This window comes from Nyctereutes procyonoides, unplaced genomic scaffold (genome assembly GCF_905146905.1).
Source record: "Nyctereutes procyonoides isolate TBG_1078 unplaced genomic scaffold, NYPRO_anot_genome, whole genome shotgun sequence".
In the NCBI taxonomy this organism is placed as follows: Eukaryota; Metazoa; Chordata; class Mammalia; order Carnivora; family Canidae; genus Nyctereutes; species Nyctereutes procyonoides.
The window spans coordinates 57,913,870-57,937,909 of NW_026575133.1; the positions used below are offsets into that span (position 1 = coordinate 57,913,870).

Genomic DNA, 24,040 nt, shown 5'->3' on the forward strand with positions numbered 1-24,040 from the left:
ATTGTGAGTGAGGATTAGCCCATAAAACTGGCCATAAATCTCCCTACACCTATAAAGTGCCATTAAAGTAATGACTATAGATTATGATCAGAACTGAAGGATGAACATATGCCCATTTGGGCCCTCCCAGAACCCACTCCTTGGCCCAGAGAGCCTGGAAGACACAGGGCTACCCTTGACTTGAACAAGTTACAACTGCCTCCCCACATAGAGAAGCCAGGTACCGTGACCTGCAAGGGGACTGAGTAATCATCAGCTTTTTCCAGGCCCTTTTTGGCTGAGATTTTAATCCTAAACCTCACAAGATGTTACATCCTTTAATTACCTATCCCGGTGCTTCTCTACCTTCTCCACAGCATTCCAGCAGGTTTTGAGAGCCTGCGATGTCTTGTTAAACCACATCAATAAATGCAGAGTAAAGAGAGAAAGCTAGGTATTTTTCTAGATTATTTCAAAAAAGGAAAAAGTGTGGCAGCCTTAAGTAAGCAAGCAATTGGGCAGAACTTACGTCCTATCTTGAGAGTGCCTGATAATTACCTCATTCCACTTTATAAATGTGAAGTCATCCTGAGGAGAAAATTGTTCTGCAGGTAAATTATGAACTGGTCTTTTCTTTCGATTTTTACAACAACGCTGTTTCCAATGTGTCAAATCTCTTGACCACAATTCATAAAATAAGCCAACCCTACAAGATAACTTTTTTAAAATAAAAAAAATTACTGTAGAAAGTATTTTGACCAGTACTATAAAGGAGAACCGGGCATAATATCTATGCCTCCCTGGAACACCTTTTCTGTGTGCAAAACTATATTTCAAATGATAGAATGGTCATGGTACAAAAACATTTATTTAAATTAAATATTTTAGACAGATGAATATCTACAACCGTTCCGAAGCATGTATAGTTCTTACAAAAAAAAAGTGGAACAGTTTAGCTTAATATCTGTGACGATGTTTTACAAGATTATTAATATACATTCTGGACTGCACCAGTCAATCATATTGTCAACGATTTACTATTTATTACCAAATGTCATATACAGCAATAGCATAAAGATTAATTATATCTTATAAGTAATTTTATAGTAGGACACCTTGGAAGGAAAAAAAAGGATCTCTCAACAATATAAAATATAAGCTAAAAATAGGAGAATATATAAAACACATATTTCATACAGGCAATAATATGCTGCAATTAAAAGACAAAACAGCTGCCTTTTCACGCACTGGTAGGTATGTTCCTTCCAAGGAGGTTTGAGAGAAGGATGGAAATGTTTTTGGGGTGGGGTCAGGGCTCAGAAACATTTTCTGAATCACAGTGCGTTTCTGTTCTTTGGGAAGTCTGTATAGTGAAGGGAAAGTTGAAGTGTTGGCTGAAGATGTTACCGAGAACCAGCTGTCTGGTGAGAAGAAGGGACTGTCATCTCAGCCGTAGTAGGAATCATGCTTAGTATTTTGAAGCCAGGGGAATCTTTGAATTTGTGGCCAATTCAGGGAAGGAGGAAGAACAGTGCAGAAGAGAAGAAATCCCGGGAAAGGAAGAAGGGGAGTCGGAGACAGTGAGAAAGAAGCTCCTTTTGCACGTGCAGAGGGGAGAGTATGCTGAAATTTTGCTCAAGCAATCCACACATTCAGATTGGAGGTAAGTGATGTTGCTGTGCAGAAATCCTTTTTGGGCTCCCTGCTCTTTGGGTCATTAAGAATATTGCCAACATCAACCAGAGTATCTGATGTAGGGTGGACAGACGTGCATTTAAGGATGTGCATGCAGTTGTGTGTGTGGTGCACATCCCACATACACGGACTGTATATATTCAGGCTGTGTGTATTCTCTTGAAATGTGTGTGTAATAAAAAAAATTATCTTAAAAAATACGTTTAAAAACCAGTGGCTTGAATTCAATCCATTTTCAATGGTGCAGTCAACCTTAGTGGTTAATTCCCCAAATCAAGACGAATGTTTTGTTTTGTTTTGTTTTCTCAAATTGGAAGAGTCCTTTTGCAAGACCATGATCATTCTGGAAGGCAGCCAAATGCACAAAGCCAGTGTTCTTGGGCTGCGCGCTCGGAGTTATCGCCGGGTTGGCTGTTAATGAACTTGCTAAGTCAAACTTCGTCTTCCTTTTAATTAGCCTCGAAAGAATACTAGGTCAGAAAACCCTGGAGCAGAAGGAGCCTTAGATGTCAAGTCTGTCCCCCCACTTTACAGACTGCGGGAGGGGCCTGAAGGGGGAAGAGAGAGGGGTGGGGGTTGCACCGGCCCTCCAAGGCCGAACCAGGACCGGATCCGGGGTCCTCGGGATCCCAGCCCAGGGCTCTCCTCACCTGGAGGACCCCAAGATCAGGACCGCTGTACCCCATGCGTCTGGGTCAGAAGCTGGAGAGGTGTGAATGCCGCGGAGAGTTGGACACGTTCCTTCCCGCGATGGGGACCGGGAGAAGGGAATGAACATCTACCGGTTAACCACCTTTCAGCAACTACCCTGCCTTATTCCCAGGGTGTGGAGCCAATGAGAACCCATCTGAAGGAATGCACTCACACTCAGAATGCAGGCGGCCGGGAGCGCGGAGACGCTCAGCTCGGCAGAGCCCGGCTCTGCGCCGCGCACGGTCAGACCTGCACGCCCCGCGGCGGTCGCAGGAGAGCGGGGAGCCCCGCGCGGTGGCCTCGGTGCTCCGCGCTCGCTCGGGAGGCGGAGGACGGCGGCGACGCAAGGCTGGGCTGGTTGCCTCGGGCTCTATGACACGCTGTAGCTGTTGTAGTACGTGGCCGTGGCATCGGCCAGCACGGAGATGAGGCTGGTCTCTGTGGGGCCTGTTGATGTCACCTGGGAGCCCGGGGCATGCCCACTGAGGGCCACAGCCCCTGCGGCGGCAGAGTCCGGGTGGCCAGGAGTGTTCAAATACTGGTCGAACTCATTGCGATCCATGTCCCCCAGCAGTTCCACCTGGCTCAGCTGATCCAGGGCATCAAAGCCGGGGTGTTCGGGAGGGGGGGAGAGCTGGCCAAGGTGGGCGTGGAGGTTGGAGTGGAGAGGGTGGTAGGTGGCAGGGGAGTAATAGGCAGGAGACGGGGGGCAGGCGGGGACGGCGGACATCATAGAGACGCCCGCGGACTGCCCGAGGGCCAGGGAGCCCAGGGGGTGGCCGCAGTGGAGGGGGCTGGGGGCGTACTCCGGTGAGTAAGGGGGCCCCGGCAGGTGCGGGATGCGGCGGGAGTGCGCATGCTCCTCCTGGCAGGGGGAGGAGAAGAAGGTCTGCTCCGGCTCCAGGACGTCCAGGGGCGACATTTCTGGGGGCGTGGGCAGCCCGTATGGGTAAGTGTCCACGCTGCCGGGGGTGCCGCCGCCGCCGCCGCCGCTCGGCCCCTCGTGGTAGCAGCCCCGCAGGCTGGGCAGGGCGGAGCCCGGGGAGTACTCACCCCTGTCCTCCTTCTCCCCCAGCGCCCCGCGGCCGCCGCCCCTCTTCTCGGGCAGAGCGTTCTGGTCCCGGGACAGCGAGCTCAGGAGGAAGCCCGGGTCCACGCGCTTGCAGAGGCGCTTGGCCTGCTTCTTCCTGCGCGGGCGGTACTTGTAGTTGGGGTAGTCCTGCATGTGCTGCAGGCGCAGCCGCTCCGCCTCGTCCACGTAGGGCCTCTTCTGGGACAGCGTGAGCGCCTTCCACGACTTTCCTGCTCACACAAGTCAGAGAAGGCCGATTTCAGCATCTGCGCCACCTGGGGAGGCCGGCGCACCTGTCTCAGGAGCCCGTGCCTCCCTCCCGGCATCCCACATGCACGTCCGCCTCGGTCCCCCATCCCAGCCGCGGGTCCCTGCCCCCCCCAACCCAGTGCAAGGACACCCACCGCGGACTCCTCGCACCCCGCTCCCAGCCCAGATCCCGGCTCTGCGAGGCCCAACCAACCTCGCCCCGCGTGCCCCCGGGAGACCACTAACGCCCACCACGTACTGGGTCACTTCACCTCCGCTGCAAAAGCCGCCAGGTGATGTAAACGTATAAACAATGCGGGATTCACAGCAAAAGGCCCGCCAGACCCCATGTCAGACACAGGATAAAGTATATAACGATCACATTGATTTAGGCTCTCTCTCTCTCTCTCTCTCTCTCTCTCTCTTTTTTAACCCTAAGTGGATCACGTCTAATCATCTGTGGCTTTTAATGAAAACCCTCTGCCTTGGCTGATTATCGTGCCTCTCAGGAAGCCAAGCTGTATTTTTTATGGCATAAATCCCACAGGCCTTCTTGTGAGGGAATTCAAGATCAGTCAATCTTTTCAGAGATATAAGTAAATTAGAGGATCTCACTTAGGGGAACAGACCATTATCCCTCACATCTCAAGTTCAGTTAGGACCCTGCCATATAAAGCCCATTATGAGAATGTGAGCATCTGCCTTCAACACGAACAGGCACACGCGTACACAGTGCATGCACACATTTGCATTTGCATGCACACAGGTGCACACACTCATGCTAACTAACGCTCCCTGCTATCTCCTTAGTTAGTGGGCTTTGACTGTGGCAGGGGGCAACTGCTCAGCCATTGACTCTTCATACAGAAGCAAATTCTTTAGTTTCTCTGGGTCTCTCTTTTCATTATAAAATGTGTTGCAATACTATCCAACTCAAAACTGTCTCTTTTAAGACGCACCCCACACTTGTAGCCCACTGGTGCTAAAGAGCTGGGTTCACTTGCATTTTTCTATCCATCCTTACTCCCTTTTGTGCTGTTTTGTAAATTGCTCTAGCATCGCTGTCTCATCTGTCAGTACGTTCATTGCACATCCCTCTGGCTGCTGGTTTTCTGAAGGTCATTTCTGGACACCTTACACTGTTATCTCCTTGAGTGGACTCGGGATTCTGCAACTTTGAAAGTCCCCTCCTGACTAACATATCCTGAAGTTTGAGACTGACTAGCTCTGAGGTTAAGTACCCCCACCCAGAACAGCTGGCACAGGGCCCAGTACAGAGCTGTGTGTACTGCTGCCTTGGTACCCCCACTGGCTGACTCTGCATGCCTGGCCCTCAAAGGGCACTGAGGGAGGGCAATTATTAGAGGCGCTCTACCATTGGGATATAAGTTTATAACTATTGTGAGAGAGTTGTCAATTAATATAATTAGCCATCACTTAAAACAGCAACTCTAAAAGTGTCAGGAACTCTGGGTTTGGGGTTGGTCAGCAGTTCCCAGCCGTGGCTGAGACTGCAAAGTTGTTGCAAGAGGCCCAAGATCTAGGTACACCCCACACCCTGTCTGTGGACTGAATATAAAATGTGACTCTAGTTTCTAAGTGTACGTGGATGCCATAGTCTGAATAAAATAGTCATTTTACATGCCATTAATGTATAACTGTCCTTATGTGCCTTCTCACTCACAGTATACTAAAAAGAGTGGTGATACCAGGTGATTTTTTTTTATTCATGCATTTATTTCCAGGTGATGTTTCTAATGTTAATGATTGGAAAGCTTATAGTTTAAAAAGTTGGGACTCTTGCCTAGGTCAGAAAGGAAAGGGCTGGGCAAGATCATGGGGGTGGAAGGGGGACATCCTGCTGCCCCCTATTAAGAAAGTCCATATTTTTTGTTTGAAGATTTTATTTATTCATGAGAGACACACAGAGAGAGGCAGAGACATAGGCAGAGGGAGAAGCAAGCTTGATCCTAGGGCCCCAGGATCATGACATGAGCCAAAAGCAGAGGCTCAACCACTGAGCCACCCAGGTGCCCTAAGAAAGTCCATATTTTAAAAAGCTCCTTGCCCAGGGCCAGGGCCTGCGTGGTTAAATGGGAAGGAATCAACATCTTCCTGCAAAATGAACTACACCCTCTGGAAACCTAAGCGCAAATTGCCAACAGGGATCAGCTCACTAGAGGCATTTGTCGGGCAGGTCCTCTCACCTGCCCTTTCCCTGAGAGCACACAGCCGCAATCCTGCAAGGCTCCCCATCCTGAGCTCCTCTCCCACCTCTGGCCTGACACAGCAAGGGAAACCTCACTGTTTTGGTCACAGGAGCTGTATTTGAGCAAAAGGCGCAGTGCCTGGGCCCACCAAAAAAAAAAAAAAATATTGAGGGGCCACCACACACAAAAAAGTGTTTTCATTTCTTTAAAAACCTGAAGGAAAAAAATGAACTTTTAGGTAAATATCTTACTGTATAGTATATATATTGTATATATTAATATATTTGTCTTTATGCCCATACAGTATGAAATATAATTTTTAGTATTTTTTATGAAGAAAAGGGCTCCCTGAGACACTGATCCACCAGTGTGTCCTGGGCATATCTAGCCAAGGGACTAGACCATGGGTAGGAGGCTTTTAAAACCAGCAGCCTTGAAAGGGTTGGAACCCTTTCTGCGGGCCTATAGGTTTAGCCAGCAGAAAGGTGGGTGACAGCCCTCACTCCATGGTATCGCGCTGAGGGAAAAGGAAAAAAGCTCAGTTCGGGGCAGGTGGGGTTGGGGAAGATCAGGCCAGCCTCAGGTGACCACATACGGTCCCTTGTCTCAGGGCCTGGTGCCCACCCTAACTACAAAATGCTTTGAAAGTTCCCACCACTTAAAATGAATAAAAACTCCGTGGAAAGGCAAAAAGGTTAGAAGTAGAGTGGAGTTGAAAGTGCTCAGCTCCAGACGTGGGAGAGAAGAAACCCCGAACTCCAACGAATTTTCCAACGTGCCCTAACATCCTTCCTCTGGCGTCCTGGGGTCTGGCTCCTCCCGGTCCCCAGGCCCGCTGCCCCCGCTGGAACCGAACAGGGCAGTGGCGGGCTCCAGGAGAGAGACTTCACTGGCCGTCCTCAGCATCTCAATCACAGAATCTATGCTCCTGCTATTGAGAAATACACGATCGAATGGAGTCTATTTGCGTACTTTTTTTTTTTTTTTTTGCTGCAGGTTTAATAATTAAATTAAAAGAAGGGATGCGTTCCCGCAGGGTCTCTCTTCACGAATATTCGTTTAATAATAGTCACAACTTCCTTCTGTGATTGTGCCGGTGGTAAAGTTCAGGGGAGGGTGGCTTTCCCGCTTCAGTATCCCTGCCAAGCACCGGTTCCACCGGGCCTCTGCGTTTCCGTCCTGACCTGTGTGCGCGCAGGTCCGGGTCGCCAGGGCGACGGGGACCTGGCGGCCGTCGGCCCCGCCTGTCCCCGGGGACCCCACACTCGGCTCCCGTTCCAGCTAGTGGGCTTCCTGGCCCACCCCAGCGGGCCGCGCGGTTTCACTCTGGGCCGCGGCCCGATGTCCCCGCTCTGAAGCCGGGTGGCTGCGCGCACACCCGCGCGCGCACAGATGCCCGACCCCGCCGGCACAGGAGCGCCCCGCGCGCCCCCCCCGAGCGTACCCACAGGCCGGGCCCCGGCCGCGAGCCCCCGGGATGGGGGTGGGGGCCCCGCCTCTGCCCCGAGCCCTGGCCCGCCGACCTCCCGGGGCGCCCGGCCCGCCCGCCGCCTTACTCACCCAGCATCTTGCTGAGCTCGGCGTTGTGCAGGTCCGGGTTCTGCACCGCCAGACGTTTCCTCTCGTCCTTGGCCCACACCATGAAGGCGTTCATGGGCCGCCGGATGCGGCTCTCCGAGCCCTTGTCCCCCGGCTGGCGGGGGGCGGCGGGCGGCGACAGCCCGTCCGACAGCTCGGCTTCCAGGGCCGGGCACTCGAGCCCCTCGGGCCACGGGTAAGCTCCCAACAGCGAGGCCATGGCCGCACGGGGGTCCCCTCCCTCGCTCCCAGGGCAGGCGCTGACCTGGCCCTCGCGCGGCCCGGGCGTCCAACTTGGCTGGCAGCCGCGGCCCGTCCCCTTATTTATCAGCTTGGGGCGGCCGCGTCCTCCAATGACTCTCGAAGGCGGCGCGGCCCCTCCCTCCGTCTCGGCGCGGGGCCCACTCCCGGCGTCCCGGGCCACCGCGTCCCCTCTCCGACCCGCCGGGGGGGGGGGGCGCTTCCCCGCGCCCGCCCCGGCCCGCCCCGGCCCGCCCCCCGCTCCCCAGTCCCTCCCGGGAGTCCGCGCCCCGCCGCCTCCCGGCCCGCGCGCCCCGGGCGCAGGTGTCGCGGAGCCGGGCGCCGGGCGCCGCCCGCAGTCCCCTCGCCCCGGAGCCGAGCCGGACTCCGGGGCCCTGTCCCGACCGGCCGTGGCCTCCCGCGGCCACACTCCGCCAACTCCTCCCGCGCCGGGAACGCCGCGGAGGGCCGAAGCCAGACAGGTTTCGGGGGGCCTGGCCGGGCGCGAGGCACGAGGACCAGGAATCCCCCCGGAGCAGGCTGTGAGCCGTTCCCGAGAGAACATTCCTACTTTTTCCAGAATGACCCGGGCTTCAACAGCCTCGCCCCCAGCCCACTTTGGCGGCCGGACACTGGCAAGGGCTGCGGACTCCTCCCGCCTGGGGTTGCGTGCTGAGCTCCCGGAGCCCCCAGCCCTCCCTCGACGCCCCGGGCCGTGCTGACGGCTGTCCCGCCTTCTGCGTTCTCCTTTATTCACTCTGCCGCCTGACCTCTCTCCTCTAACACCCTCATCTCCACTAGTCTCCGAGGGCCCAGGGGTCTCCAGCTCCCACCTCTCCAGCTCTTCCCTATGGTTGTATTTTCTCCCGTCCCCGTCGGGCTCCTCCGGCTCCTCCGAGTGGAGTCGCTCAGACCCACCCCTCCCGCGCTCCCCCAGGACTTCCCAGTTCCTCTCATCCCGACTCCCCAGGGTTGGACAGCAGCTGCAGGCTCTGGGCCGGCGAGGGCTGAGGGCTGGGAGCTCACCAGTCTCTCCAAGATGCCAGGCCCCTGCCTCCGAAGCCAGCTCACGCCCTACAATGCGACGTGTCCTCCTGGTCCCTACTGCAGCACCAGCGCACAGTGGGCACTAAGCAACTGCCGAATAAATGAATAGGTGACTGAGTGAACAAGGCTTAGACACAACCTACTGTAAAAAAAACCACCAACAACAAAACAACAAAAAAAGCTTGATTAGATCCTGGAATTCAACCTACAAATATTTACTGAGGGCCATCCTTGTTGAAGGGCTTAGTAGAGGTGACCCTGGAAGGAGGGAGCATTGTCATGGGAAGACCCCGGGGTCTGGAGTCAGGACCTGTCTTCAGCGTTTGGTTACTTAACGACTCTGGGGAAGTCAGGTATCTCCCTAGGCCTTTTTTCCTAAACCTAAAATGAGGACGATGATAAGACTTGATCTCACAGGGCTGTTGTGAAGATTCAGTGAGAAAATACATGAAAGATTAAACACTATATGATGCTTGATGTTACTATAACTCTAGATGTAAAGCATTGTAAATGCTAAGACCAAATTTCAATATCCTACTAAGCACTGAGTTCATAGGTGCCTTGTATACAACATGTGCTCCCAGACCGACCCCAGGGACCCCAAGGGAGGTGGATGGAGTAATGCAACTTCTCTGTTTTTTTTTTTTTTTAAGATTTTGTTTATTTACTCATGAGAGACACACGGGGGGGGGGGTGCAGAGACACAGGCAGAGGGAGAAGCAGGCTCCATGGAGGGAGCCTGACGTGGGACTCGATCCCAGGTCTCCAGGATCACGGCCTGGGCTGAAGGCAGCGCTAAACCGCAGAGCCACCCAGGCTGCCCAACTTCTCTGTTTTTAATTCCCAATTTAACCTACAGAGCCCGGATGATAATTTTCATCCTAGAAGGGACTTTACTCCTAAAATAGGTTGCTTAATTTTCCTCTCCTTTCCCAGCAGGATCCAGCAGCAGCAGCCCCTGGGCCTTTGCGCTCCACCCGCTAGCCTCACAGGTCAGAGCTGATCAGCAAAGGGAGAGGGGAGCCGTGCTGGCTGCAAAGAGGGTGTCCCGCAGCCGGGAGAGCATCCTGGAACCCGAGGTGGAGCGGCAGGGCTGGCTGGCGCCAGGGACTAAGCTGGGAACAGGGAGAAGAGGGGGGCGGTACGGAGAGAATGTGTCCACGGTCGAGGCGGACATCCCTACCCCGGGAAGCTTAGGCCATTTCCCGTGTTGGACCCCTGTGCCAGAAATTCCTCAAGAAAAAGCCTTAGGCCGGGATGCTCCAGGAGGAGCGGGCGCTAGGGCTGTGCCAGGCCGCGGGAGCGCACCTCGTTGGGGGAAGGAGGGGAGAAGGGATCTCATCCAGGGGCTGGGGAGGAGGATATGCGCTGCAGCCGTGGACCCCTGGAAGAAATCGGCCACCACCCTTTCTAAGCTCGTCGGGGCCGGGAGCACAGTGCACGCATGGCCTGGTCCCAGTGCGAGGCCCCTAGGGGACAGCGCCCCCTTGCCGGCCGCGGGCGTTCCCACTCCAGCCCCCAGCCTTGACGCCAGGTCCGCCGGGTTCCCGAGCCCAGCGCGCTCGCAGAGGGGGCCGCGCCCAGGCACCAGCTTAGGAAGAGGCTCGGCCCGGGGAGCGCAGGGCGGTCAAGTGGGATTCCGGAGACCTTTGGCAAAATTGGAGAAAACAGCCGGGGGCGGGCGCAGAGAGAAACAAGTTGTGATTGTTGTTTCCAGTTGTTTCATTTCTTGCACTGCGTCTGGGGAGAGTGCACCAGACTTGAGTTGATCAGAGCCTGGGCGTTAAGGGCCACAGGGCTTGCATGGGTGCCCCCCTCTGCTCACGGGAACCTGGGCTCTTTTGCTCGCTCCATTCCTTCACTACTTAATTTGCACCACACATTCATTTACCTGGGCAACTGTATGTGAACGTGCCCGGGTGCAGGCGGTGCTAAGGGATGCGGGTCCCTGCGACCCCTCTGCCTCTCTGGTCATTGCGACCTTCAGTCCTCCGGAACTCCGTGTAGACCTCAAGCGTCCCCAAAGCCTGAGGCTCGAAGGGCTGAGTGGGAGGGCCAAGACTGGAGACCCTCTTCCCTTCCCCCTCCTCTCACACCCAACAGCCCCAACACTTGCTGGGGACCCCCCAGGACTGCAGCCAGGTGCAGGATGAGGTTCCCAGCAGCGAATCCATAAGCAATCGACCAAGAAGTCTCAAGTAGGAGTTGGGTTCACAGCGGAGAGGGATGGGGGTTCCTGCAGACATGGAAGAGCAGGGTTCCAGTAGCAGTCTGTGTGTGACTACGCAGGGACACAGTGGACACCACCGAGTACCAGAGCACCATGCAGCTGGACCTGTCCGCCCACAGACGTGAGCCTTACCTTCCGGTGTGTATTGCATGAACTGGCTCTCCGCTCCTTCCAATGATTTTTGCATTCTTTCCTTCCTTTTCTTTTTCCTTTCCTCTTTCCCTAGTTCCCTCCAGCCCTTCCTCCCTCATTCTTCTTTCTCTTCTCCTCCCTATTTTCCCCTTTCTTTCCTCTCTCCCATGTCTTTCTTTAGCTCTGTAGTTGAACACCGGTTTTTAGGAACACAGATCTTGAAGTCTGAAACCCCCAGTGTAAATTGCTGCAACTTACTAGCCGTGTCACCATAGTTCATTTACTTGATCTCAGCCTCAGTTTCTTCATCTGTAAAATGAGGATAAAATCACGATTACTGATATAGTAGTTGTGGAATCATCTCCTATACGTTGAAGAATTGTGAAATGTTATAATGAATGAATGACATTCTTAATAAAATTAATAGGTTTGGGCCTTCAAAACTTTCTCCTGGAGGAGTTTTCTTTACTCTATTCCAAACTTAAGAATTTTGGTGCCTCTAGGAGAAGGAGAAGGGGAACTGGGAGCACATTCCCTGCTCAAATTGGCAGTTCTGACACCAGAGCTCTGCATCTGGACTGAACTGGTAGAGCCAGAGCTGCCAGCTTTCATCTCTCCAGGGGTTTTGTGTGTATGTTTTGCTGGTGCATTTTGTCCCTCATGCCAGGCTGGAAGTTGAAGTCATCACCACCACCATCATCTTGGCTCACACTAATTTATCTGTATTTGATTGACAGTCTTTGTAAAGGTCATTTGCTGACTCATCTGGGCTTCTATACAAATCCTCTTTGAAGCAGGCAGCCCAAATGTGTTATTAAGCACTTTCCCTGATGAGGCAGGTGAGGCTCCAGCACACAAGTGACAGAGCAGAGACGTGGCCACACATCTCTTGCCTTCCTGTCTTTGCTACCTGGTTGCAGGGCTCCCAGGGGTCAGCGCCCAGCTTCCCATGCTCAACAGAGCCCCAGGCTGGAGAGAAGGGCTCCTAACCAGCTGCTATGTCTTTCAGTGTCCCTGTGCCCTCTCCAGTCTGGTGTCTCCAAGTTCCATGGGACCTTGCCTCATCCAAAAGGTGTTTGAAGTTCAAGGAAATGTGAAAAGCAAATGAGCAAACCCCATTGGCAGTGGGTGAAGTGCATGCTGGAGAGCCAGGACACCTGTCCAGGCCTGCCAGCTGCCTCTCCCCCTACTCCTCAAGGCTGATCCATCAACAAGAAGCCCTGACTTCCCTCTGAGAAGCTCTACTCAGAGTTTCTCTTTTCTAACCCAGAGGAAGTCTCTTCATAGTCATTTAGGAGAAATTCATCAAGGTTCCTAATTGAGAATAATTTGGGTAGGTGGGATTAAACCACACAGAACGGATTTAAGAGGTACCAGTGGGTTTACCAGAGCATAAGGAAACTCAGACAGAGCTTCATTGCATCTGAGGTTTAACTGCTTTTCTACAGGGGACTAAGGGAAGTAGAATAGGGTTTCCAAACTGCATTGTTCCTGAATGTGGATAGTGTACACCTTCTGCCAATATCCAAGCCCCCTTGTAAGAAGGACTTCATACTAACAAAACACTGAGGTACAGAAGCCCAGGTCTTCTTGAGATGGCCCAGATCAGACTTCCCATGCACAGAATCCCCCCTCTTCTTCAGTGCTCATCTCTGATTAATCATGTCTCCCAACAAATGGTGGCAAGAACCCTGACTTGAAGTCAGAAGACACAAGTCCAGTCCATGGCCTACCACTGCACCTACCACCTAACCAATGCACAGGGTGTAGAGTTACATGAGATCCAGTGAGTTCATGAATGGCTTGCCCGTATTGTATGCACTCTCCGGGGTAAGGCAGAGAGAAGCCAGTGCTCATTCTGGGATTTGTGTTTGCTTCTCCCCAGCACTGACGGCCAGGAGAGTTCCAAGCCAAGAACACACCTTTTCTACATTAATTTTCTCCTACTCCACTCTGAACAATGACCAGGTTTTCTCCTATAAGGACTATGTATGTAGGATTGCTGCACTGAAATGACCTCTATTTAGTCAGAAGCTAGACTTTCAGACTTTAGATGGAAAAAAACCCAACAAATTACAGGAAAAACCAATAGTTGTTTCAAGGGGGTATTTATCCTACTGCCTATTCTTTCCAAATGCCTAACAGGAGGAAGGGAAACTAAACTAGAAGTCATCTTTAAATAATACACAATGGAAATAGGAATAAATGGGAACAAGTCTTTTCTCAGGCTATCTGTACATGAGTTTGATTTCTGGGTAAATAGTGGCAAGGTCATGACTGATGTCATGAGGTGATACTGATAGGGATCTCATCATGGAGAACTCTGTCATCAGCCAACGATTCTGGTATGAGAAGCTAAGAATACATCTTGTTTGTTTAGCTTATGAAATTGTCTTCATGGATGGATTTCAACTTACCATTATTTTGTGTTGTGCTTTTTAATAAGGTATAACATGCCTATGGAGAAGTCTGTGGATGGTGACTGCTGGCTGAGATTTCACAAGGGGAACACAGCTGCATAAGTAATGCTCAGATCATGAAACAGAATGTTACTAGCCCTACTATTCTTTTTTTATTTTTTATTTTTAGCCCTACTATTTTAAGACATCCCATTACCACCAAATTGTAAGTTCCCTTAGGGCAAGATTGAATATCATTCTATTTTATATTAATAGAAAATTTGAGGTATAGCAAAGCCAACATATCAGGCGACAGTTGCTATTGGAAAGGTAGTTACTCACAGTTCCCAAGAGGGCACTCCATACTCTTGGAGACACATGGGGAAGCACTGGGAGAGGGGCAAAAGCCTTCATTGTGGTTTCCTTAGAAAGGCAGTGAGAGAGAGGAAGCAGGGTTAGGATTGGCTAGTCTGAAGAATTTGGGTGGGCTCTGGAGTATAAGATCTGTGCCTGGTTATCTGCTACTGGCGTTGAGGTGATTTGGGCAGGTAGATAGTGGCCGAGAGTGCGAGAGCTCCATAAAGGAGGTGGTTGTGGGTATGGGTTTGTATCTGAAAAGTGCACTAGCAGTTGAGTTGTTTACTATGTCTAGGAATTGGCTAGCATTGGGAGGGGGCAGTGCCTCCAGAGTCAGCAAGCTCCCTGATATCAAAGCATCAAGATATAGACAACAAAGGACTCTGTTAATACACAGTTATTTTTGATACTGTAGAACCTAAAGTAATCTGTTGCACATAAAGGAAATTCAGTGGAAAGGGAAAGATGGAAGGAAAGAGGAAGGAAGGGAGGGAGAACAGTGGGAACAATGTGCAGTGGGTGGGTGGCTAGGTGGACAACAAGACGGCTCACTTCCCACAAGCACTGAAGTGAGTTGCCCATAACAACTCATGTGAACAGGCTGCATTCAACAGCTCCTGGATTTATATTCAGAAAGATGGGATGTCTCGGCAGTCTTAGCTGTCCCTTTATGAAGACTTCACTGGGAAACACACCCCTCATTCAATATACCCACCCCATCATTCAATATATCCACTCAAGAACCATCTAAACTGGTTCTTGAATAATTTGCCCCACATTTCCACTAGTATGTAATAGTGATCTAGGAATGGATATGCTCCAGTTTTCTACTGCTGTGTGATTAAGCACCCTAATACGCTAGGTGACCCTGTGGGTCAGGATTTTGGAGTGTACAGTGAAGGTGTCTGCTTCATGATATCTGAGGTCTCAGCTGGAAAGACATGAATAACTGAAAGTAACTTGAATGGTCAGGAGCTGAAACTTATCTGGAAGGTTCTTCAGCCATGTGTTTGACACCAGGGCACCAGGGCACCAGGGCAGGGCTGGGATCACTCAAAGGCTGAGCTAAGTGGAGACTGTTAACCAGAGTGTCTATTCATAAAATTCCATATTGTATTGGCTTCCTTTTAGCATGGTTGCCTGATTATAGATGGACTTCTTAAATGTTAACTCAGCTCCAAAAATGAGACTTCCCACAAACAAGGCAAAAGCTACATAGTATTTTTTTACTTTGGCCCAGAAGTCACATGGCATCACCTCTAACCAATATTCTATTGGTCAAAGCAGTCACAAGCCTGCCCAGATTTAAGGGGAGGGAACATAGATCCTCAAGTCTCAATATGGGAAGGGTCAAATAATTGTGGCATGCTTTAAAACTACTATAAGATGTGTGTATGTATGAAATGATGGTAGTAAGAACACCATAAATTTAAAACTGACAAATAACTAACTCATAACAACACTCCTTCCCATCCCAAGGTCAATGTCAAGACAAAGAAGTGTGTCACCCTCTTCTTCATGTCTTCTGCCCACATACATTACACAATACCATTCCTTTAAAAGTTCTTCAAAGCTTCCCTAAAGAAAATAACAGAAATAGGGTAACAATAATTTCATTTTTAAGATGGAGAATGCTGAGGCATAAGGCGTATAAGGGTCATAAAACAATTTAAAGAATGGGACTGGGTCTGGATATGGAAATTTCACTTGAAAAAACCTTAATGAGTTATGGATCCACATTTGGAACGGGAATTTGTAAAGTTTTATTGGAAGGAAAAAAAAGTTTTATTGGGGTGGTTGAGGTATTTAGTAAGAACTGAAGTGCAGATAAGGAAAATGGTTTCCAAGGCCTTCTTCAACTGGGTTTTTAACTGTTACCATCCTCTCACTTCCAACACTGGATCTAGTCAACATAATGTTTGGAGCAGAACTAGTAACAGTCCTGTTTACTTATATAAACAGGTATTTTACCTATTTATTTTTAGCTATTTATTTTTAAAAATAATTTGAAGTGCTCTTACAAATCACATCTTGGTTCATTTCCAAACATCCTACAGGGAAAGCAAGGAATGTATATTATTATCACCCTAGTTTTATAGATGAGCAGCTAAGAATAATAGACATTAAATGACAGCTAGTGAGTGGCAGAATGGGTAAAATGATTCAGCCCAAGCCTCTCTCAAGACACATTTATTGGTTAATTCTCCACAAGATATAGGGCCTGAAAGAAATGAGGCTGGATCCAAATAAACAACATAATGTGTAAGAAAGTAAACTTTAAAATACAGAAACTTCCACTTCTGCCCATGATGGAGAAATAGGGATTAGATATATCTTCCCACCTTCAACCATTAAACTAGATGAATTATATAAAACTAGAGTTTTCAGACATTGTTCACAGACAGTGTGGAACAATAATGATGCTGGAAAAGATAAATAAACAAGGTGAACCCAATAAGGTCCCCTGCTCATTGTCTGGAGAAAGCTTCCAGATCATAGCACAGGGAAGAGAAACTGAAACAGAGACCAGGGATTTTGCTGTGTCAAGGAGACAATGTTCTCAGCTCAGGGATGACAAAGCAAAGAAGAGACTACACAGAGGATGAGTCTGAAAGATTTGCAGAAGGGTCTCCTGGATATTTGGCTGAATATTCATCTGCACATGTATGTGAAAAAATATGAAGGCTGTATGGGGAAAAAAATCTAGAAAAAAGTAGGATAAATAATCTGAGTTCACAAAAGCCACAAAGTTCCTGTCCCTACCGGCCAAGGTATAAAGACCTCTTAATACATGAGGCATCAGGTATTGTCCTCAGAAGAGTATTGCCTCATAAAAGAAGTACAACTCATAATCAGGATAAAAACAACAATAACAATATAAATAGAATCAGAAATGGTAAAGGAGATAGCAGATAAGTATATTAAAAGAGCTATTTTAAATGTACTCCATATGTTCAAAAAGACAGAGGAAAACAAAAACATGATGGGGACAGAAATAAAAGATCTAAAAAAGACTCAAATAAAAATTTTAAAGGTGAAATATACAATATTTGAAATACAAAATATACTAAGATTAATATCAGATTAGACATTATAGAAAAAATATTAGTAAACAAGAAACAACCTATTCATAATGAAAAGCAGAGAGAAAAATAACTGAAAATAGAGAAGCAATAACCCATGAGACAATATTAAGTGGCCTACCATAAAAGCAAGTGGAGTCCAGAATAAAAGGAGATACAGAAATCCATATTTGAGAAAATAATGGGTAAAATATTTCCAGAGTTAATGGAAGCTATAAATCCACTGTTTCAATAAGATCAACAATCTTCAACCAGAAGAAATATAAAGAAACCACAAAAAGATACATCATGGTTGAACTTCTGAAAATCTTAAAAGCAATCATAATTAAAATGACACAGAACTACAAAGAACAAAGATAAGAATTACAGCAGAGTCCATGCTTGAAACTATGCAATCCAGAAGACTACGGAATAACTTTTTAAAGTGATAGAAGAAAAAATTTTAAATTCACAACCTAGAATTCTATATCCAGCCAAAATATCCCTTAAAACAAAAGCAAAATAAAGACTTTTCAAACAGGCAGAAACTTAGTGAATTCATTTTCAGTAGCCTGGCACTACAAAAATTCTGAAGGAAATTCTTCAGGCAAAGGTAAGTGATACCAGATGGAAATTTGGATCCACATAAAGGAATGATAATATAAGGGTAAATATAAAAGACATCTTTCTACTTTAAGAACCTCTTTGAAAGATAATTGATTCTTTAAAGCAAAACTAATAGCAACATATAATGGTACTTATAACATGTAGAAATAAAATATTATGACAATAGCCCCAAGGCCATGAGAAGGGAAATGAACACATACTGTTGTGATGTTCTTATTCTATATGTGAGGTGATATTACAGTATTTAATGGTAGACTGATCAATTAAAGATAAATGTTGTAAACTCTATAGCAACCCCTTTAAAAAAAGAGCAGAGTTACTGTTGATAAAATTATATCAGAAAAAATTCAATTAATCTAATTTATCCAAGACATGAAAGGAGGAAAAAAAAGAGATAAAGACCAGATGGGACAAGCAGAAAGCACAGATTAAAACCGAATCATATTGATGATTACATCAACCATTTGTGGCCTAAACTCTCCATTTAAAAGGAGGAAACTGTCAGATTGAAAAAAGAAGCGAGACTCAACTATATAGTGCCCATAAGAAAATCACTTTAGACACAAAAACACAGATAGATTAAAAATAAAAGCATGGGAATTCTAGTTTCCAGTCTGGCATGTAAGGAGCCTGGAAATCATCAATCCCATTCTAACGATAAGAAAAAAAATAAACTGAAAATCAACAACTCTTCTTAGATCCATCATAGAATTGAGGGTATGAAAAGTCATGGATATGAAATAATAAAAAAAAATACATTCATCTCTGTCCCTGGTTCCTAGGACAGAGCTTCTGAAACCCTTGCAATTTCCTAAAAAGAGCACTAGTAGCATCTTTGTTCTTTTGAGGTGATTCTGAGTGGGCATCTGGATGGCCCCTGGATAGAGGCTGGTCACCAGAAAGATCAAGCTTGGGAGGCATCTGGGTGGCTCAGTGGTTGAGCATCTGCCTTCCACTCAGGTCATGATCCTAGGGTCCTAGGATCGAGTCCCACATCGGGCTCCCCACAGGGAGTCTTCTTCTCCCTCTGCCTAGGTCTCTGCCTCTCTCTCTCTCTCTCTGTCTCACAAATAAATAAATAAAATCTTTAAAAAAAAAAGAAAGAAAAATCAAGCTTGGAATTTTTCAGCCCCACTTTTCTTCCCCAGACATGGTAGTGGAGCTGCAAATGGAGTTAATAATTGATCTCGCCTACATGAGATAGCCTTCATAAAATCCCCAAAGTATGACATCTGGAGAGGTTCCAGGTGGGTGAACACATACATACCAGGAGGCTAGCATGCCCCAAACTCCTTCGGGATAGACTCTCCTGTGCCCTACCACACCTTGCCCTATCTACCTCTTTATCTGGCTGTTCATCTGTATCCTTTATCATATCCCTTAATAAATTGGTAACCATAAGGGTTTTCCTGAGATCTATGAGTCATTCTAGCAATTCTGTGGAACCTAAGGAGGGGGGTCATTGGAACCTCTGATCTATAGTCAGTTGTTCAGAAGCATAGGTAACAAGTGAGTTTGCAACTGGCATTTGAAGTGCATGTACACAGGAGGGGAGCAGTCTTGTGGTACTGGACCTTTAGCCTGTGAGATCTGATGCTATCTCTGGGTAGATAATGTCAGAATTCAAGTAAATTATAGGACAGCCTACAGGTGTTTCAGGGAATTGCTTGGTGTGGTGAAGAATTTCCACACATTTGGTGACCAGAAGTGAAATTCTTTGTATGAGTAGTAAAGGAGACTCACAGGCAAGAAACATACAGTAGGGAAGAACTGGTACTTCCCCCCTACGCAGAAGGAAGAAAACAGATTTTTCCAAACACAAGGCTAACTGCTGTCCCCAAGACTGAAGAGTCAGATAGGTGGATACAAAGAATCACAACTTATCTGAGCAGAAACCCATAAGGAGAATCTTCCACAGGAACCAGTACCAGTTTCCTTTCACTCAGTACATCATATCTGGCTTTCAAGAAAAAAAAAATACAAGGCATACTAAAGGCAAAGAACACTGTTTGAAGAGACAGAGTGAGCATCAGAACCTAACTCAGATATGACAGGGATGTTGGTATTATCAGACTGGGAATTTCAAATAACTATGCTAAGCGTTCTAGTCTAACAAGTGGACAACATGCAAGAACAGATAGATAATGTAAACAGAGAGATGGGAATTCTAAGAAAGAATAAAAAGAAGTGTTCAAAATCAAAGCACTATAACAAAATTGAAGAATATTTTGAGTCTTTTGGTTCATTAGTAGACTGGATATGACTAAGCAAAGAATCAGTGAGCTTGGGGATATGCTTTTTTTTTTTTAAGATTTTATTTATCCATTCATGAGAGATACACACAGAGAGAGGCAAAGACACAGGCAGAGGGAGAAGCAGGCTCCATGCAGGGAGCTCCATGTGGACTCAACCCCGGGACTCCAGGATCACACCTTGGGCCAAAGGCAGATGCTAAATTGCTGAGCCACCCAGAGATCCCTGGGGATATGTCAATAGAAACTCCCCAAACTGAAAAGCAAATAGAAAAAAATGGAAAGAATATTCAAGAACTGTGGGACAACTACAAAAGGTATAGCATATGTGTAAAGGAATTATATTCTCACGTAGCAGAATAAAAGAACAGAGAAAAAAAGAACATAAGAAATATTTGAATCAATAATGACCAAGAATTTCCCAAACCACATAATCCAGAAACTCAGAGAAGAGTTCCAAGAAGGATTAATGCCAAAAAAAATCTATACCTAGGTGTATCATATTCAAAGTGCAGGAAATCAAAGACAAAGAAGAAAATCCTGATATAGGAAAACTTGCCTTACCTAGAGAGGAATAAGGATAAGAGTTACATTGGACTTCTCTTTAGAAATCATTCAAACAGGAAGAAAGTGGAGGAAATGGTCCAAGTTTTCCACATTCTCACTATACTTGTTACTTTTGGTTTTGTTTTCCTTTCCATAACAGCCATCTTAGTGGGTGCAAAACAGCTTCTTGTAGTTTTAACTCACATTTCCCTAGTGATGTTGAGCATTTTCTCATGTGCTTATTGGCCATTGGCAAATCTTCTTTGAAGAAATATATGTTCAAGTTCTTTGGGCATTTTTATTTTTTAAAATATTTTATTCATTTATTTAATTGAGAGAGAGAGCGGGAAAGGGCAGAGGGGACTAGAGAGGCACAAGTAAACTCCAGGGTGAGCATGGAGCCCCATGCAGGGTTTGGTCGTGCGAGATCATGACCTTAGCTGAAATCAAGAGTCAGAGATTAACCACCTGAGCCACCTAGGTGGTCCTCCTTTGGACATTTTTAAATAGAGTTGTATTTTGTTGTTGAGTTGTAGAATCTCTTGATATATCCTGGATATCAATTCATTACCAGATATATTATTTGCAAATATTTTCTCCCATTTCATGAGTTTCATTTTTATCATGTTCTTTCATAAATAATTTTTAAAAAATTTTGTTGAAGTCTAGCTTTCTCTTTTGTTGCCTATACTTATGATGTCGTATCCAAGATATAAATGTCAAATCCAATGTCATGAATTTTTCCTCTATGTTTTCTTTCTAAAAGTTTTAGAATTTTAGCCCTACATTTAAATCTTTGATACACTTTGTTAATTTTTATGTATGGTGGAAGGTAAGGATCCAACTTTTACTTTTTTGCATGTGAATATCCAGTTTTCTTTAATACTGGTTGCTCAAGACTGCCCGTTCCCCATTTAATGGTCTTTGTCACCTTTGTCAAAATTCATTTGGCCAGGGGTGCCTGAGTGACTCAGTTAAGTGTCTGATTTCAGCTTAGGTAATGATTTCGGGGTCTCGGGATCAAGCCCCAAGTTGGGTTCCTGGCTCAGCAGGGAGTCTGCTTCTCCTCTGCCCCTTTTCCTGCTCATTCTCTCTTTCATAAATAAATAAATAAATAAATAAATAAATAAATAAATAAATAAATAAATAAAATCTTTTAAAAAATTGTTTGGCTATACAGGTAAGGGTTTATTTCTGGGGGTCTCTATTCTATTGGTTTATTTATCTTTCTTTAAGCCAGTACCACAGTATTTTAGTTACCACAACTATGTAGCAAGTTTTGAAAGCAGAAAGTGGGAGACTTCCAACTTTTTTTTTTTATGATTTGTTTGACTATTTGAGTCCCTTGAGGTTCCATGCGAATTTTAGGATGGATTTTTCTATTTCTCCAAAAATATGTCCTTAGAATTTAATCAAGATTTCATTGAATCTGTAGATTGTTTGGGCAGTACTAACATCTTAAATATATTAAGTCTTCCAATCCATAAACATGGAATGTCTTTCCATTTATTTGTCTTCTTTAATTTCTTTCAGCAATATTTTGCTGTTTCTTAACCAAGCCTCCTGGGTTGAGTTTACTACTAAGTATTTTATTCTTTCTGATGCTATGTTAAATGAAAATTGTCCCTTAATCTCCTCTTGCATTGTTTATTGTTAGTGTATAGAAACCAACTGATCTTTGTGTGTTGATTTTGCATCCTGCAACTTTGATGAATTTGTTTATTCTAAGTTTTGAAAAATACATATATAATCTTTATATTTTTCTACATGTAAGATCATGTCACTATGAACTGAGATAGTTTTACTTCTTCCTTTGAATTCTGGATACCTTTTAATTTTTTTTTTTTTTTTGGCCTACTTGCTCTGACTATGATGCCCAGTCTTATGCTGAATAGAAATGGTGAGAGTGATAGTTAAGAGACCAAACCGATGGTGGATGGAGTGGAGGTGGGCGGGGTGATAGGTTAAGAGGGTGACGAGTATTAAGGAGGGCACTTGTTGGGATGAGCACTGTGTGCTATATGTAAGTGATGAATCACTAAATTTTACTTCTGAAATGGTGAGAGTGGACATCATTGAATTGTTCCTGATATTAGAGGAAAAGCATTCAGGTCTTTCTTCTTTGACCATGATGCTGGTTTGTTCATATATGGCCTTCAGTATGTTGAGGTAGTTCCTTTCTATTCTTCACTGGTTGAGTGTTTTTACCATGAGAGTGTTGAGCTTTATAAAATTCTTTTTTTTTTATCAGTTGAGATAATCATTTCTTCCCTTTCATTCTGTTAATTATGCGTATTACATTGATTGACTTTGTCTGTTGAATCCTTCTGGCATTTCGGGAATCAATCCCACTTGGATTATTGTGTAATCCATTCAATATGCTGCTGAATTCCGCTTGAGAGTATTTTGTTGAGTATTTTTGCATCTATATTCACAAGGGGTATTAGTTTGTAGTTTTCCTTGTGTCTTTGTCTGGCTTTTGTATCAGAATAATGTTGGCCTCATAGAACAAGCTTGGAAATATTTCCCCCTCTTCCATCTTTAGAAAAATTCGAGAAAGATTGGTATTGATTATTTAAATGTTTGGTAGAAGCCATCCATTCCCAGGATTTTCTTGGGAGACTTTTGGTTTCTGATTCAATCTCCTTTGTAGCTCTATTTGGATTTTCTATTTCTTCATGTTTCAGTCTTGATAGTTTGTGTGCTCCTAGGAATTTGTTCATTTAATCTAGGCTATCTGATTGGTTGGCATACAATTTTTCATAGTACTTTCTTATAAGAGAGTATTTATATATAATCCCTTTTATTTCTATAAAGTTGGTGGTAGTGGCCTCTCATTTCTGATTTTAATTATTTGAATCCTCTCATGTGTGTGTGCTCTATTTCTTTTTATTAGTCAGTCTAGTTAAGGGCATGCCAACTTTATTTATCGTTAATGAGAATCAATTCTTGGTTTTGTTGGTGCTCTCTATTGTTTTTCTTTCTTTTTTTATTTATTTATGATAGTCACACAGATAGAGAGAGAAGTAGAGACACAGGCAGAGGGAGAAGCAGGCTCCATGCACCGGGAGCCCGACGTGGGACTCGATCCCGGGTCTCCAGGATCACGCCCTGGGCCAAAGGCAGGCGCCAAACCGCTGCGCCACCCAGGGATCCCTCTCTATTGTTTTTCTATTTTCTATTTTTCTTATCTCTGCTCCAATCTTTACCACTTCCTTCCTTCTGCTAGCTTTGGGTTTAGTTTGTTCATCTTTTTCTAGTTCCTTAAGGTGTAGAATTAGATTGTTGATTTGAGACTTTTTTCTTTTATAATGTAAGCATTTATAGGTATAATTTTCCTTCTTAGAACTGCTTTCTTTCACTGTATCTGATAGATTTTGGTATGTTGTGCCTTAAATTTTGTTTGTATCAATATATATTCTAATTTGCCTTATGAGTTCTCAGAGTCATTGGTTGCTTAAAAATGTGTTGTTCAGTTTTCACATATTTGAGAATTTACTGCTGTTGATTCCTAGTTTCATTCTATTTTTTTCTGCTGTTGATTCCTAGTTTCATTCTATTATGACTGACAAAGATATGTTCTGTGATTTCAGTCTTCTTAAATTTATTAAGGTTTGTTTTATGGCTTAGTATATGGTGTTTCCCAGAGAATGTTCCTTATGTACTTGAAAA

At 46.0% G+C, this 24,040-nt stretch overlaps 1 protein-coding gene across 1 annotated transcript; it reads right to left on the reverse strand.

The window, feature by feature from the left end:
• Positions 1 to 828: 828 nt before the first annotated feature.
• Positions 829 to 7,819, reverse strand: SOX7 (SRY-box transcription factor 7). Its single transcript, XM_055300665.1, has 2 exons — positions 7,459 to 7,819; positions 829 to 3,669 (listed from the first exon to the last, which is right to left on the reverse strand). Exons 1-2 carry the CDS (start codon positions 7,694 to 7,696, stop codon positions 2,738 to 2,740), a joined length of 1,170 nt encoding a protein of 389 aa, XP_055156640.1. The 5' UTR covers positions 7,697 to 7,819; the 3' UTR covers positions 829 to 2,737.
• Between the last annotated feature and the right edge of the window lie 16,221 nt (positions 7,820 to 24,040).